Genomic DNA, 17535 nt, shown 5'->3' with positions numbered 1-17535 from the left:
AGGTGAGAGGATTTCTTGAGGCAAGGAGTTCCAGCCTGAGCAACAATAGTGAGACCCCATCTCTATAAAAATAAGATGTTGGCTGGGTGCAGTGGCTCACACCTGTAATCCCAGCACTTTGGGAGGCCAAGGTGGGTGGATCATTTGAGGTCAGGAGTTCAGGACCAGCCTGGCCAACATGACAAAATCCCATCTCTACTAAAAACTACAAAAATTAGCCTGGTGTGGTAGCAGACACCTATAATTCCAGCTACTTGGGAGGAGGCAGGAGAATTGCCTGAACCCAGGAGGTGGAGTTGTCAGTGAGCCAAGATCACGCCACTGCACTCCAGCCTGGGTGAAAGAGCAAGACTCCATCTGGGAAAAAAAAAAAAAAAAAAAAAAAGCTGTTAAAAAACTAGGTGTAATGGGGTGCACTTGTAGTCCTAGCTACTCGGGAAGCTGAAGTGGGAGGATTGGTTGGACCCAGGAGTTTGAGTCTACAGTGAGCTATGATGATGCTACTGCACTCCAGCTTGAGCAACAGAGTGAGACCCCTGTCTCTCAAAAAAGGAAAAGAGAGAAATGATTAAACCGTGGGGTGAAACAGTGGGAAGTGATTGAAACAGCTGCTTGCATCAGTGTAGATAAACTTTCAACATGTTAAATGAAAAGTAAGTTATAGTATGGTGCCATTCACACTGTGCACACAGAGCAGTACCATGTATTTTAATGGAAATATTTGTATAAAAATATACGTGGGAACCATAAACACGAAGTTGAAAACAATGGTTGCCTCTGCGGGGAGAGAAGAAAATTCGACTGGATGGGGGATACTCAGAGGCCTTTAGCTATATTTGAAGTATTTATTTATTTATTTATTTCATTTTTTTTTTTTTTGAGATGGACTTTTGTCCTTATTGCCCAGGCTAGAGTGCAGTGGCACTATTTTGGCTCACTGCAACCTCCACCTGCCGGGTTCAAGCGATTCTCCCGCCTCAGCCTCCCAAATAGTGGGATTACAAGGCACCCACCACCACACCCAGCTGATTTTGTGTTTTTAGTAGAGACGAGGTTTTCTCCATGTTGGTCAGGCTGGCCTCGAACTCCCAACCTCAGGTGATCCACCCACCTCAGCCTCCCAGAGTACTGGGATTACAGGCATGAGCCACTGCGCATGGCCTTTATTTTTTTAAAAAGAAAATTTATAGCAAGAATGCTAACTTACGATTTCTAAAACTTGATTGGTAGGCATTTCCTTTTTTAAGAAGTAGGCAAAATATACCACAAAAATAAGTAAGAACAGTGGTGCTCAAAAGGTAAATTTAGCCCTCAGACTAATCCTGTGAGATAGGGTAGTCCCATTTTACAGATAAACAAGCAAAGACTTGAAAGATTGTTATAACTTATCCAAGGTTGCAGAGCTGCAAGTTACAGAGCTGAGATATGAACCTAAGTGATCTAGCTATTGAGCCCCATATAAGGGGGATGAAAAAGAAGGCACATCCAATCTCTTGAGTGAATTGAGCGTGGGGATTGTTTCATTTTTGTCTTCTTTAGGAAATGATCCGACTAGATGAAGTCCCCAATCTGAGTTCCTTAGTATCCAATTTCGATCAGCAGCAGCTCGCTAATTTCTGCCGGATTCTGGCTGTCACCATTTCAGAGATGGATACAGGGAATGATGACAAGCACACGCTTCTTGCCAAAAACGCTCAACAGAAGAAGAGCTTGAGTTTGGGGCCTTCTGCAGCTGAAATCAATCAAGGTAAAGTCTCCAAGTTCTCAGATTTTGAGATTATAGCTCTGAGGCCCTTCCTAAATCTTCTAGCTCTTTTTTTTTTTTTTTTTGAGATGGGATCTCACTGTGTCACCCAAGCAGGAATGCAGTGGCCAGTTGTGACTCAGCCTTGACCTTCCCAGGCTCAGGTTATCCTCCCACCTCAGCTTCCCGAGTAACTGGGGCTGTAGGCAAGTGCCACCACACCGGGCTAATTTTTGTATTTTTTGAAGAGATGGGGCTTCGCTATGTTGCCCAGGCTGATCTTGATCTCCTGGGCTCAAGTGATCCACCCACCTCATCCTCTCAAAGTGCTGGAATTACATATGTGAGCCACGACACCTAGCACCCCTTTTTAATATCTCTAGAGATGGATCCATTTGAGGGCTCCTAGTTATGTGAATTTTGTGTATCTGTTCATTATTTTTGGAACCAAGTTCCTTACCTCTCATTAGATTTTTAATGGGCTCAGAACCACAAAAAAGTTAAGAACCACTTTTTATCAGAATTACAAATGCATATGCCTTTGACCTACTAAGTCTCTCCCGGGCCTTCATTTTATAGATATGATGTATAAACACTAGTCCCTTCTTGTCTGCAGTTTCACTTTCTGTGGTTTCAGTTACCTGTGGTCAACTGCAATCTGAAAATATTAACTGGAAAATTCCAGAAGAGACCACATTCGTATAACTCTTATTACAGCATCTTGTTATAATTGTTCTATTTTATCATTAGTTATTGTTGTTAATCTCTTATTTTACCTGATTTATAAATTAAGCTTTATCATACTTACGTATGTATAAGAAAAAAACTAGTATATATAGGGCTTGGTGCTATCTGCCATTTCCGGTATTCGCTGTGGGGTCTTAGCTAAGGGAGGACTACCGTAGATTATTTATTGAGGCTGGGCATGTTGGCTCACTCTTGTAATCCCAGCACTTTGGGAGGCTGAGGCAGGAAGATCACTTGAGGTTGAGAGTTTGAGACCAGCCTGCCCAACATGGCAAAATCTCATCTCTATGGTGGTGGTGCACGCCTGTAGTCCCAGCTGCTTGGGAGGCTGAAGCAGGATAATTGCTTGAACCAAGGAGGTGGAGGTTGCTGTGAGCCTAGATCACACCACTGCACTTCAGCCTGGGCAACAGAGTTAGAATCTGTCTCAAAAAAAATTATTCATTGCAACATTGGTTGTAATAACAAAATGAACCCAGATGTTTGTTAACAAGAGACTGCTTAATGTATTCAATATTTATATAACGGAAAATTGTGTAGCTTTGAAAAAATGAAGATCTGTATGTACTGGTATAGAATAAGCTCCAGTGTATATTAATGATGAGGAAAATACAGAATTGTGTGTATAATATGATAGTTTTTCTGTTAAGTTGGGGAGATAAGACCATACACACATATTGTATGCTTAAAGAAACTGAAAGCATACACAAGAAACCTGGAGTGGTTACTTAATAGGAAGTAGGTGATAAGGGAAGGTAGTAGCAGTGGGAGTGGGACTCCTTACTGTATACTTCTAAATATAGTTTGATTTTAGAACCATGTAACTATATCGCTTTTAAAACAAAACACTATTCTCATCAATCTACCCCACCTATTTCTGTTCAGTAGCAAAAGAACTGTGTTCTATCTAAAATGTTGCCTACACAGATTTTGGAGAAACTGGCATATATGTGTTTTGGCCAGAGGAGTATAGATAATTCATATTTGAACTGAAACTTGTGTCTTAAAAGCTAGTTTTTCACGCCTGTAATCCCAGCACTTTGGGAGGCTGAGGCGAGTGGATCACAAGGTCAAGAGATTGAGACCATCCTGGTCACGATGGCGAAATCCTGTCTCTACTAAAACTACAAAAAAAAAAATTAGCTGGGCATGGTAGTGCATGCCTATAATCCCAGCTGCTCAGGAGGCTGAGGCAGGAGAATTGCCTGAACCTGGGAGGCAGAGGTTGCGGTGAGCTGAGATCACGCCATGGCACTCCAGCCTGGGTAACAAGAGCAAAACTCTGTCTCAAAAAAAAAAAAAAAGCTAGTTTTTCAATGTTAACAGGCTAGAAATATTGTTAATACAAAAAACTATCACTGTGTACCTTAGGGTACACCAAATAAGCAAATATGTCACTAAAAAGTAGCAATAGAAAACCACAACCATCCAGAGGTAGCACTGATCATGCTCTGAAAACAGTTGTTTCTAAAGTCTAGTTGTGTGCGTTCCCCAGGCTGGCTCTGCAGAGTTGCCAAGTGCTTCAGAGCAGCCCCTCTCCTGAGGCTGAATACGAGCCTTCTGTTCACTCTGTTCATAGGTAGTTTTAGTTAGGAACGTGAGGTGATCATAACTGTACTTTGTAGGTTATTAGGGAATATAATGTTATGTGTTGGAGTCACATGTAAAGGTAGAAGTTTGTGGACTCTGACCCCAGATTAGTCATTCTCTCTCCAGATTTGTGTTTCCTCCTGTGTCCCTAGATAACAAGATCTTCCTTGGTCTTTGTATAGTTTTCTTCCCACTCCTTCTTTGTGATTTTTGGGGAGTTCTCGTTTTAGCAAATTTGCATTTTAAAAAAATATGTAGTTTTCATTTTAGCTAAATTATACCTCAGAGCTGGTGTACACACCTCCATATACATCAACAAAAGGTCGTATTTGCTAAGCTCCTGCTATATGGCAAATACTGGGCTAACTACTTTACCTAGAAGTGATTTTATTTAATCTTCAAGCGCCCTGTGGAATAGAGATTAGTATCCCCATTGCACATAATGAGGAAACTGAGGGCTAGAAAGGTTCTGTACAGAGCACCTGTGTATGCCGAGGCACTAAGTAACTTTCATTTTTTCGTTTCCCATTTAAGGAATCTGTTCTGGCAGATGATTTTGATCCTGTTAGTATTGATTATCTTCACATGCCTGTTTGTAAACTGACTTAAGTAAAACTAACATTACCTGTTATTCTTGGGGAATGAACTATTCTAGTCAGCAAGTTTTTCTTTCTTTTTTTTTTTAACTGAGAACCCAAAGCCCAGTTATTTTTTGTTTCAGGTGGCGGGGGGTGGGGGGCAGTTTTTCTTAAAAGTCCTTATAAAATATCTAGATTCACTTCCATACCTGTGTGACTAACCTGGTAGACAGTCTGTGTGTGATTCTGCTTGTAATTTTTGGGATAAAGCTTAAATGTTGTAGTTCTGCACATGAGGTATACAGAGTCTGACCATAATTTCTGCTCCATTTGCTTACCCACACATTTTTCTCCATTCAAGTGCCTTGGGAAGGCCAAGCTGGTGGATGTAATTAAATCAAGAGTGGGTGAGAAAAGTCTTAGCCCTCTGAATGTTTTCATTGTTGAATTGCACTCCAGTAGTGAATGCGTTTATATCAGGTGTGTGTATCAGTCAGCTTGAGCTGCCGTAACAAGTTAACCATGACTAGGTGGCTTGACTAATGGACACTGATTTTTTTTTTCCACAGTTTTGGAGGCTGGAAGTCCAAGATCAAGGTGCTGTCAGGACTGGTTCCTGGCGAGGCCTTTCTTGCCGGCTTTTAGATGGCCACCCTTTTATTTTATCCACATAGGACTTTTCCTCTGTGTGGATGAGGAGAGACAGATATCTCTGGTGTCTCTTCCTCTTCTGATAAGGACACCGGTCTTCTCAGTTTAGGGCCCCTCGCTTATAACCTTATTTAACCTTAATTACCTCCCTGTTTTAGGCAGCAGTCTCCAGAGAGAGAGAAGCAATAGGATTTATGAGAGGGCATTTATTAGGAGAATTGGCTCACATGATCATAGAGGCAGAGGAGTCCCATGATAAGCCATCTGCACAAAAATCAGCGAGGTGTGGTGGCGCACACCTGTAATCCCAGCTACTTGGGAGGCTGAGGCAAGAGAATTGCTTGAACCCAGGAGGCGGAGGGTGCAGTGAGCCGAGATCGTGCCATTGCACTCCAACCTGGGTGACGAGTGAAACTCTGTCTCCAAAAATGAATAAATAAAATAAAAGATAAGCCATCTGCAAGCTGGAGAACCTGAGAAGCCATTAGCATGGCTCAGTCCAAGTCCAGAAATCTTAGGAGCAGGAAAGCTAACGGTTTAGCCCCCTGGCTGGAGGACCCCAGAGATTGCTGGTGCAAGTCTCCGAGACCAAAGGCCAAAGATCCTGGAGTCTTATATCTAAGAGCAGGAGGAAAAAACTTCCCACTCCAGAAGGGGGAGAATTCCTTTTTGTTTTCCTCCATCACCTCCCCTGGCTTCCCCCGACAATTGGATGGTACCTGCCCGCATTGAGGGCAGATTTTCCCTCTTAGTTCACAGACCGTACACCAATCTCTTCTGGAATCACCTTCATAGACACACCCAGAAACGATGCTTCGACAGTCATGTAGGCATCCCACAATCCAGTTGAGTTGACAGCTAAAATTAACTATCACACTCCCTAAAGACCCTGTCTCAAAATGCAGTCATTTTGGGGCTAGATCTTCAACATGAATTTGGGAGGGGGAATGCAGTCCATAACTATATGGAAAGCTGAAATATGTAGGATGTTGCCAAAAGTTTTTGTTTTGTTTTTAATAAACTATGGCTGTGAGGTCATTTTCTTGCCCAGCAAAATAATGATTTATGCTATCTTCCTGGAGCTCAGATAGTTTAGTTGTAATTCTCTAATGCAAATTATCTGATCTCCAGGAAAATAGCATAAATCGTTATTTTTTGAGATTCGTAATTAATCATTACGTGAGTCTTTTTTGAGATTCTCAGAACTACCAGTTGTTCCTTCTGTCAATTCAGATGAGAACAAATGATTTCCTTCTGAGGGAAAGTAACATCATTCAAGATTTTGAGCAGAGATGTAAATGAAGCTATAGGCCATTGTATAAGTGACATTTAGCTGAGAGGGACTAATTTATGCAACACATGAAGCTGAAAGCAGGGCCTAAAGCACTAGGGAAACTACAGGAGTGTGTGGGAAATACTGATGTTTCAGAAACGAGGGGAGAGAAGAGGCCTGCTTCTGCACAAATTCTCAGGAGTTGTGAGTGATTTAGTTGTCGGTTTAACATTAACCAACAAGGTATGGTAGCTATTGATAAAGCTGTGAGAATTACAAGGACTGTATGATGCTGGGATAGCAGCCCATGAGATTGTATATGAGTTGCTAAGTATGATTGGTCCAGTGAATTTTTTTTCTCAGGAGAAGGTCTATATCTTTCATCAGCTTTTCAAGAGATGAGTGACTCAAAAACAGCTCAAGAATCTCAGGTGGAAAATCCAACTTACAACACTGAGTGCTGGGCACATCACATCTGGAGGAGTGTGTTCAATGTGCTGGAATGGGGAAGACTAGCTCCTACATACTGTCCTGAGAGGAGCAGTTCAAGCAACAGGAGCTCTTTTTGCTGGAGAAAAGAAATACAAGAATAAAAATCCAGCTATGTGAAGATTTTCATGTAGAATACAAATTCGTTTTATTTCTTTTTTTTTTTTTAGATAGTCTGGCTGTGTCGCCCAGGCTGGAGTGTAGTGGCACAATCTCAGCTTACTGCAACCTCCACCTTCCGGTTCAAGCAATTCTTGTGCCTCTGCCTCCCAAGTAACTGGGACTACAGGCATGCACCACTGTGCCCAACTAATTTTTTTTTTTGTATTTTTAGTAGAGATGGGGTTTCGCCATGTTGGCCAAGCTGGTCTCAAACTCCCAACCTCAGGTGATCCACCCACAGCCTCCCAAAATGCTGGGATTACAGGCATGAGCCACCACGCCCAGCCTATTTATTTGTTTTTAGAAAAAATAATATATACCTAAGATTTTTTTTTAATGGTACAGGCCAGGTGCAGTGGCCCACACCTGTAATCCTACAACTTTGGGAGGCTGAGGCATGAGGTCAGGAGTTCGAGACCAGCCTGGCCAATATGGTGAAACCCTGTCTCTACTACAGATAGAAAAGATTAGCTGGGTGTGGTGACATGGGCCTGCAACCCCAGCTACTTGTGAGGCTGAGGCAGAAGAATTGCTTGAACTTGGAGGCAGAGGTTGCAGTGAGCCGAGATCGCACCACTGCACTCCACACAGTCTGGGTGACAGAGCAAGACTCCATCTCAAAAAGAAAAAAAAAAAAGTAAAAAGGAACAGCAGGCGTACAGCAGAAAGTTTGTCCCTCTCCTTGTGGTAACTTTTTACCAGTTGCTTAAACACGCCTCCAAAGATATTCTGTACATACTCAGTCATGGGATAAGGGAAGGAGGGAGAGAGATTGCTTCCTGTTTGTACAGGTGGTAATGTAAATAAGTCATATAAAATCAGCACTGCCCTGTCTCTTTTTATTTAACTTATCTTGCCAAACATTACATTCCAGTATATATAGAATTATGAGATTCCTGTTTGCAGTTATATAGTATTCTATTATATGAGCATACCATAATTTTAATTAACTAGTCCTCAATTTTTTTTTTTGTTTGAAACGGAGTTTCACTCTTGTTACCCAGGCTGGAGTGCAATGGTGCGATCTCGGCTCACCGCAACCTCTGCCTCCTGGGTTCAAGCAATTCTCCTGCCTCAGCCTCCCGAGTAGCAGGGACTACAGGCGTGCGCCACCATGCCCAGCTAATTTTTTTTTTTTTTGTATTTGTAGTAGAGACGGGGTTTCACCATGTTGACCAGAATGGTCTCGATCTCCCGCCTCGGCTTCCCAAAGTGCTGGGATTACAGGCGTGAGCCACCACGCTCGGCCAACTAGTCCTCTATTAATGAAACTTGATAAGTGTTGACAAATTAACCCTCCAAAGAAATTACTTGTTCATCTTCCCACCCTGTTGTCTGCAGCCTTCCCAGTACACAGCAATTTCAAACTTCCTTTATATTTGCCAAGCCGATGTGTTAAAAAAAAAAAGTGGTGTCTCAAAAAAAAATCTGTCTCTGTGTAATTATTTTATGGAGGTAGAGGTCACATAATATAAAATCAACCAATTTAAAATGAACAATTCAGCAGCATTTAGTGCCTTTACAGTGTCGTGCAGCTACCACCTCTGTCTAGTTGCAGGTTTTCATCACCCCGAAAGGAAACCCCATACACATTAAGCAGCTACTTCCTGTTACCACAGGCGTCCCCAGACTACGGCCCCTTGAGGCCATTTATCCTGCCCACCGCCGCACTTCAGGAAGGGGCACCTCTTTCATTGGTGGTCAGTGAGAGGAACACAGTATGTGGCGGCCCTCCAACGGTCTGAGGGACAGTGAACTGGCCCCCTGTGTAAAAAGTTTGGGGACACCTGCATTACCACTTCTCCCTGACCACTGACAACCACCATTCTGCTTTTTTCTCTGTGGATTTACCTATTCTGATTACTTCATACATAGTCATGTGTCTCTTAATCTCTGTCCTTCTGAGAAACTCAGGTGATTTTGTCATTGGTAAATGTCACAGAGTGTACTTGCACAAACCTAGCTGGTATAGCCCACTGTACACCTAAGCTGCAAACCTCTACAGTATGTTTCCGTACTGAATACTGTAGGTAGTTTTACCATAATGGTGTTTGTGTATCTAAACATAGAAAAAAATGTGTAGCCGGGCGCAGTGGCTCAAGCCTGTAATCCCAGCACTTTGGGAGGCCGAGGCGGGTGGATCATGAGGTCAAGAGATCAAGACCATCCTGGTCAACATGGTGAAACCCCGTCTCTACTAAAAATACAAAAAAAAAAAATAGCTGGGCATGGTGGCACGTGCCTGTAATCCCAGCTACTCAGGAGGCTGAGGCAGGAGAATTGCCTGAACCCAGGAGGCGGAGGTTGCGGTGAGCCGAGATCGCGCCATTGCACTCCAGCCTGAGTAACAAGAGCGAAACTCCATCTCAAAAGAAAAAAATGTGTAGTAAAAATAGAGTGTTATAATATGGGACCACCATCCTCTGTATGGTCCGTCATTGACCATAACAGTGTTAATGCAGTGCATGCCTGCACGTGGAATCATATAGCGTATCTGGTTTCTTTCACTGGGCATATTGTTTCTGAGGTTCATTCATGTTGTAACATGTCAGTACTTTATTCCTTTATATGGCTGAATAATATCATGTGTAGGTACCACAGTTTATCTCTTCATTCTATGAACATTTGGGATGTTTTCATCTTTTGGCTGTTGTGAATAGTGCTGTGAACATGTGTGTACACATATTTGTGTGCACACCTGTTTTCAGTTCTTTTTGGTATATATGTAGGAGTGAAATTGCTGGATCATATGGTAATTTTATGTTTGACTTTTTGAGGAACTTCAATGTAGTTTTATTTTTTAAGTGAGGTCAGACACCATCTCATAGCCACTCACTAATAGATGAAAAAGGAACCAAGATTATTTATCAAACTTTGTGGTGGGCACTGAATTTATGTGACTTAATATAATCCCCCTAATTACTATAGTAATTATTTTAAATTAGTAATAGCTAATAAAAATATTTTTTTAAATTTCCTTTAATGTTGTATTCTTTTGAATCTTTAAAATTTTTTATTATGGCTTGTGTGGTGGCTCACGTCTGTAATTCAAGCACTTTGGGAGGCTGAGGCATGCCATAGCTTGAACCCAGGAGTTCCGTGCCAGCCTGGGCAACAAGGCAAATCCCTGTCTCTACCAAAAGAAAAACAAAAATTAGCTGGGCATGGTGGTGTGTGCCTGTAATCCTAGCTACTTGGGAGTCTTAGGTAGGAAGATGGTTTGAGCCCAGGAGGCAAAGGTTGCAGTGAGCTGAGACTGTGCCAAGCACTGCAGCCTGGATAACAGAGCCAGACCTTGTCTCAAAAAATAAGTAAACATACTGTCTTGCTATCTAATATTTAAGGGAAAAATAAATAAAATTTTTCATTATGGAAAAATTCACACATGTAAAATTAGAACACCTCTAATACCATTTACTCATCACTCGACTTCAACAATTGTCAGCTGATGCGCTGTCTTATTTTGTGTGTGTGTCATCCAGGCTGGAGTACAGTGGTGTGATCTCAGCTCACTGCAACCTCTGCATCCTGGGTTCAAGCAATTCTCGTACATTATCCTCCTGAGTAGCTGGGACTACAGGCACGCGCTACCACGCCTGGCTGATTTTTGTATTGGTAGAGACGGAGTTTTGCCGTGTTGGCCAGGCTGCTCTTAAACTCCTAGCTTCAAGTGATCCACCCACCCTGGCCTCCCAAAGTGCTAGGATTACAGGTGTGAGCCACTGCACCCAGCCAGCCTGTTTTACTTTATCTCTACTCCCATTGACTATTCTCTACTTCACCTTTGGGTTATTTTGAAGTAAACCCTAGACATTATATAATTTCACCTGCATATATTGCAGTATTTCTATAAGATAATGACTTTTAAGAAACATAACTGTCATATAAAAAATTAATAGTAATCCCCTAATACACTGAAATATCTAGTTATTTATTAATTTTTAATTAGGTATAATATTCACATGGCTCCAAAAAGTCTGCAGATTCAAAAAGGTATTTATTGAAAAGTTTCCATTCCACTCTTATTCCTAGAGACCTAATTCCCTTTTCCACTTGATGGACATTTTGGCTATTTCCATCTTTTGACTGTTTACAGTGGCAGCCACTGCTGTCGGCTTCTTTTCTGTCCTTCCAGGGAGATTTAGTGCATATACAAGCAAACATGAACAGGCATTAGTCTCATTTTAAAGAAGGTTAAATGATGGAGTCAGGATTTGAACCTGGATCTCCCTGTCTCCAAGGTTTATGATGTTCTTCTTTGCTGATCAGAATTTCCACCTCACTCATTATGAATAAAATGACATCAGTGGAAAGAAAAATTGGGTAATTATTCAGTGTTTTTTTTAACCTTAAAAAATGTTTATCTTCTTTCATCCTGCTAGTAAATGTTACAGGGAAACTAGAAACTATAGATGAGTGATTTTAAGAGACATGTTTATATTCTCTCCTGCTCAGGAATAGCCACAGTAAATCCCTTGGTATATATGCTTTCATTCCTTACTTGTGTATTTTTTTTATTTTTATTTTTGCTATCACTCTGTAGGACCAAAAAAAATGAATTTCTTTTTTTTTTTTTTTGAGGTAGAGTCTTGCTCTGTCACCAGGCTGGAGTGCAGTGGCGTGATTTCGGCTCACTGCAACCTCTGCCTCCCAGGTTCAAGCCATTCTTCTGTCTCAGCCTCCAGAGCAGCTGGGACTATAGGCATGTGCCACCATGCCTGGCTAATTTTCGTTTTTTTTTGTTTTTTTTTTTTTTTTTTTTTAGTAGAGACGGGGTTTCATCCTATTGGCCAGGTCTTGAACTCCTGACTTCATGATCCACCCACCTCAGCCTCCCAAAGTGCTGGGATTATAGGCGTGAACCACTGCACCTAGCCATTATTTGTGTATTTTAAAGAAGGGAATATTTAAATTTTTGAAGAAAATGAACTTAACGAAACCCATACTGTTTAATAATTTATTCTTTTTCTCTAACAAGTAAATTTTAATAGCTGTTTTGAGTCACTATATAAAGATATGTGTGTCATTCTTAACATCTATGCAATATTCCATTGCATAAATGTATCGTATTTAATTAATCACCTCTTGATAAACATTTAGTTATCTTCACCTTTTTGCTGTTACTGAAACCACATCAGTGAACCTCTTTATACAGATGTCCTTATGTAATATGACTGGCTAGTTCCTTATAGTAAATTCCCAGAAATTGACCTCTTGGCTCAAAGACACACAAATTTAAGGCATAAAGATTATTCTGATTTTATTCCTAGTAGATAAAAAGATTGTTTTCCTGTACCTGCTAAAAATTGAGCTTATGACTATAACATAGTTACTGTTTTACCTTGGCTTGGCATTTCATTTTAAAAGAGTAGCTTTAACTAGCTGCCATCAGAGGAAGAGTTGTTCCTGTCATGCAGATTGTTTGTTAGGGCTTTAGGGTAGTTTTGCTCATCTCTGTTTTAAAAATTTTCTCTCGTTTTCTTCCTGGCAGCGGCCCTTCTCAGCATCCCTGGCTTTGTTGAGCGGCTTTGCAAACTGGCGACTCGGAAGGTGTCAGAGTCAACGGGAACAGCCAGCTTTCTTCAGGAGTTGGAGGAGTGGTACACATGGCTAGACAATGCTTTGGTGCTAGATGCCCTGATGCGAGTGGCCAATGAGGAGTCAGAACACAATCAAGGTATGGGAGGATCACTCCCTTAGTGATCACGAGCTTTTCCTTGGGCCCCTGGGACCATTCTTGCCCTCCTTTCCAAGGAGGATTAATTTGAGATTTGCTCAAAGTAGAATTTTCCTCAAGGCAATTATAGACTGCGTCTATTAAGACTCTTGACAGCTTATTACAGAGACCTCACTGAACACCACAAAGTGGATCTGATTTCAGGGAGAAGGGCTTTGTTGCAGACCTGAAACTGCTGTGTCTCAGGGACTGACAAGAACCAGTAACCAGAGCGTTCTTAGGAACCTGGGAACTTCTCTCATCTCTTTTTCTTTCTACAGTATTTCTTTAGTCTTTCTCATTGTACCCTGCTTTTCCTGGTCCCCTTGATGGGACTAGGCAGAAGACTGCCTAGTAAATAAGAAGGCTCCCAGTCTCAGCTCCAGCTTCCTGGTGAAGGACTGTAGCCCATCTTTGGTTAGGTGCCCATCCCTAAAGGATTTGACTCTGGCCAGCAGGATGGGTTCAGAATATATAAACCCAGGAATTCTCTGCTCCCAAACAAGGAATAGGTATCTCATGGGGAGTGGCAGGCCACCAACTTTTCTTACTCCCTCCAGCTCCAAATTAAAGAGGCTAAGTTCTTGGTGAGTATGGCAAAGAGATCAGAGGCTTCCTTCCTTGCCCCACCTCCATACCACACTCATGGTGTGGAAGCTCTGTCCCACATACTTCAGGCTAAGAAGTATGGCTGTCTCACCTTTGCCGTAGCTTGATGGTGTACAAAGGTTTTACACTGGGAGAGGCAAGCTCAGAAGACTAGAGACTACTGACCCTGCTCCAAGAATTTGCCCAGGCAAAGAGGCAGTTAAGAACAGAGTCTAGGGAAGTTCATGCCTAAGGAGATGATGAGCAAATAAAGAGACAGATACCTCTTTTTTTTTTTTTTTCCACTCTTTTATTTTTTATATTTTCTCTTTTTTTGAGTAGAGACAGATTCACCTGCCTTTGCCTCCCAGAGTGCTAGGATTATAGGCGTGAGCCACTGTACCCAGTCAAGTACCTCTTCTTAATTAAGAACAGGGTGGTCTACAGGCCAGCTAGTTCACCAGAGAACCAGGGAAAGAGACAGCTGAGAAGAACTCTCCTAAGGTTAGAGCAAAGCTCAGTTTCAAAAATTACCCTTTCCTGATTTTAATTGAATTAGACTTTGGAGCAGTTTATACTTCAGGGCATTGTCAAAAACAGTCAAGACTGCAGCTAGTAGAGCCTAACAGCTGGATGTGATACCAGAAAAGGCAGAAAGCTTAACAGAGAGGTCATGGAAGGAGCCAAAGACAGCCTGGCTGAATGTCATCCCAGGGAGACTCTGTACATGTCCAAGATTGCACTCTGTGAGGCACAACATCAAAACTTTCACCAGTCTTTTGGGGAAAGAGACTTTACTAAAATAGCCTAGCCAAGTTTCTAAACTAATAAATAAGCAAATAACAATAACAAGCCCTGTGAGACAGTCTCGCTTTGTTGCCCAGGCTGGAGTGCAGTGGTGCAATCTCGGCTCACTGCAACATCTGCCTCCGAGGTTCAAGCAATTCTCCTGTCTCAGCCTCCCGAGTAGCTGGGATTACAGGTGTGCACTGCCACGGCTGACTAATTTTTTGTATTTGAGTAAAGAGAGGGTTTCACCGATTTGCCCAGGCTGGTATTGAACTCCTGAGCTCAGGCAATCTACCCGCCTCGGCCTCCCAAAGTGCTAGGATTACAGGTGTGAGCCATCTCGCCCAGTCTAAAATGTCCAGTTTTTAACAAAAATAGAGACTCAAAAAACAGGAAAGTGTAACCTATACACAAGAAAAAGCAAGCGACAGAAATTGCCTGCGAAAGAGTCCAGATAAGCAGATTTAACAGTGACTTCAAAGCAGCCATTAAAAATGTGATAAAAGAACTAAAGCTGCTTGACAAAGTAAAGGACTATTTGATAATGTGTCATTAAATAGAGAATAACAACAAAAAGATAGGAAGAATTTAAAAAGAGCCCAATGGAAGTTCTGGAGTTGAAGTATAAATCAGTCCAGGTGTCGTGGCTCATGCCTATAATCCCAGCACTTTGGGAGGCTGAGGTGGACAGACCACTTGAGACCAGGAATTCAAGACCAGACGTGCCAACATGGCAAAGCTCCATCTGTATTGAAAATTCAAAAATTAACTGGGCATGGTGGTGCATACCTATAATCCCAGCTACTTGGGTGGCTGAGGCATGAGAATTGCTTGAACCTGGGAGGTGGGGGTCACAGTGTGCTGAGATTGTGCCACTGCAGTTGCGCCTGGGTGACTTTATCTCAAAACAAATAACAAAAATAAGAGTAGTATAATTATCAAAATGAAAAATTTACTAGTAAGACTCAGCAGTAGATATGAACTGCATATCTACTGCTGCCAGCCGAGATCACACTCCAGCCTGTGTGACAGCAAGATTCCGTCTGAGGAAAAAAAAAAAAACATTTTGAGACAAATGAAAATGACACTATATATCAAACTTATGGAATGCAGCTAAAGCATGCTTAGAGGGAACTTTAAAGCTATAAATCCCTACATTTTTCCAAAAATCTAAAGTGCCTAAACTTCTACCTTAAGTCATTGGAAAAGGAACAAACATCTCAAACAAGGTGAAAAGGAAGTAATATGATTAGAGTGAAAACTGGTGAGCTAGAGAACAGAAAAACAGTAGAGAAAATCTACAAAACCAAAGGCAATTTTTTTAAAGGTAATTTTTAAAAAGATCAACAAAGTTGACAAACTTTTAGCCACACTGACCAAAAAAGAAAGGCTCAAATTACTAATTAGAAATGGAGGAAGATACATTACAACCAACCTTAGGAAAGTAAAAGGACTCTAAGGGAATAATATAAACAATGTATGCCTATAAATTAACATAGAGGGCAAGTTAAAAGAAAGACACAGACTACTGCAGCTAACTCAGGAAGAAATAGAAAATCTGACAGAAGTATAACAACAAGATTGAATAAATAATGAAAAACTGCCCATAAAGAAAAGTCCTGGCCCACACAGCTTCACTGGTTAATTCTACCAAATGTTTCAAGAAGAATTAACACCAATACTTTCCAGACTCAAATATAAAATAAAGGAGGAAGGAACACTTCCTAACTTATTCTTTGAGGTTGTATTATCATGATACCAAAACGAGACAAAGACATTACAAGACTGGTATCTCTTATGATTATAGGTGCAGAGTCCTCAACAGAATACTAGCACACCAACTACAGCAACATGCAAGGATTGTATACCATGACCAAATGGATTTATGCAAGTTTGGTTCAGCATTTGAAAATCAGCTTATATAATATACCATATTAATAGAATAAAGCACAAAAACCACATCAACATTTGAATAGACGCAGAAAAGCATTTGACAAAATCCAACACCCCTTCATAGTGGAAACAAAAACTCAGAAGAGAACTTCCTCAGCCTGTTAAAGGGCATTTACAAAAAAAACCCATGGCTAACAAGACACCTAATGGCAAAAAATTGAAAGCTTCTCCCACTAAAATCAGGAGCAAGACGAGCTCCTGATCATATCTGGAAGTGGCAGTGCCCTTACCGCTTCTCTTCAGCATTGTATTGGAGGTTCTGGCTAGGGCAGTTAAGCGAGAAAAAGGAATTAAAGGCATGCACATTAGAAGAGAAGTGAAACTGTTCACAGATGGGATTATCTTATATGTAGAAAACCTAAGGAACCTATAAAAACCAGTAAGCTAATAAACAGATTCAACGAAGGTTCAGAATACAAGGCTAATGTTAAAAAATGAGTAGTATTTCTATATATAGCAGTCAACAAACCGAAAATGAAATTAAGAAAACAGTTTTATTTACAATAACATCAAAAAATAAAATACATATGAACTTACAAGTGTAAAACTTATACTCTGAAAATTCCAAAACATCATTGAAAGAAATTAAACCCTAAATAAATGTAAAGACATCCCATGTCTTTGAACCAGAAGATTAATATTGTTAAGGTAACAGTATTCCCATTCCAGTCTACAGATCGGCCTTACAGATCCAACACATTTTCTGTCAGAAATCTCTGACTACTTTGCAGAAATGGATTAGCTGATCCTAAAATTCATATGGAAATGTAGGAGACTCAGATTAACAAAAACAGTTTTGAAAAATGGGCTGGGTGCAGTTAGATCTCTGGCCTCACATCATATACAAAATTAAAAGGGTCAAAGACCTAAATGTAAGAGCCAAACCTATAAAACCCTTAGAAGAAAATATAAGGATAAAGCTTCATGACCTTGGATTTGACAATTTAGATGTCATACACATGACATCTGAAGCACAAGCAACCAGATAAATAATAAACTGGACTTCATCAAAATTAAAATTTTGTGCTTCAGAAAACACCATCAAGAAACTGAAAAGAGGACCCACAGAATGGAAGAATATTTTTTGTGGGGAAGGCAGAATGGGACATTTTTGCAAACCATGTATCTAAGAAGGGATTTGTATCTAGAACTTATAAAGAACTCCCATAACTCAAAAAGACAACCCATTTCAAAATAGAGACAAAGGATCTGAATAGACGTTTCTCTAAAGAAGATACACAAATAATTAGTAAGC

At 40.9% G+C, this 17535-nt stretch overlaps 1 protein-coding gene across 2 annotated transcripts in view; it reads left to right on the top strand.

Annotated features, from left to right (window-relative positions):
• TRPC4AP (transient receptor potential cation channel subfamily C member 4 associated protein) overlaps positions 1–17535 on the top strand; it is a 79507-nt gene that overhangs the window by 38349 nt on the left and 23623 nt on the right. For both annotated transcript variants that reach the window (XM_039479241.2, XM_010342675.3), the window contains exons 7-8: positions 1540–1747; positions 12726–12911. In XM_039479241.2, coding sequence (XP_039335175.1) covers positions 1540–1747; positions 12726–12911 — 394 coding nt within the window. The remainder of the gene's footprint in view (positions 1–1539; positions 1748–12725; positions 12912–17535) is intronic.

Source organism: Saimiri boliviensis, chromosome 9 (assembly GCF_048565385.1).
Source record: "Saimiri boliviensis isolate mSaiBol1 chromosome 9, mSaiBol1.pri, whole genome shotgun sequence".
Lineage (NCBI taxonomy): Eukaryota > Metazoa > Chordata > Mammalia > Primates > Cebidae > Saimiri > Saimiri boliviensis.
This window is presented reverse-complemented; position numbering and strand designations above follow the sequence as displayed.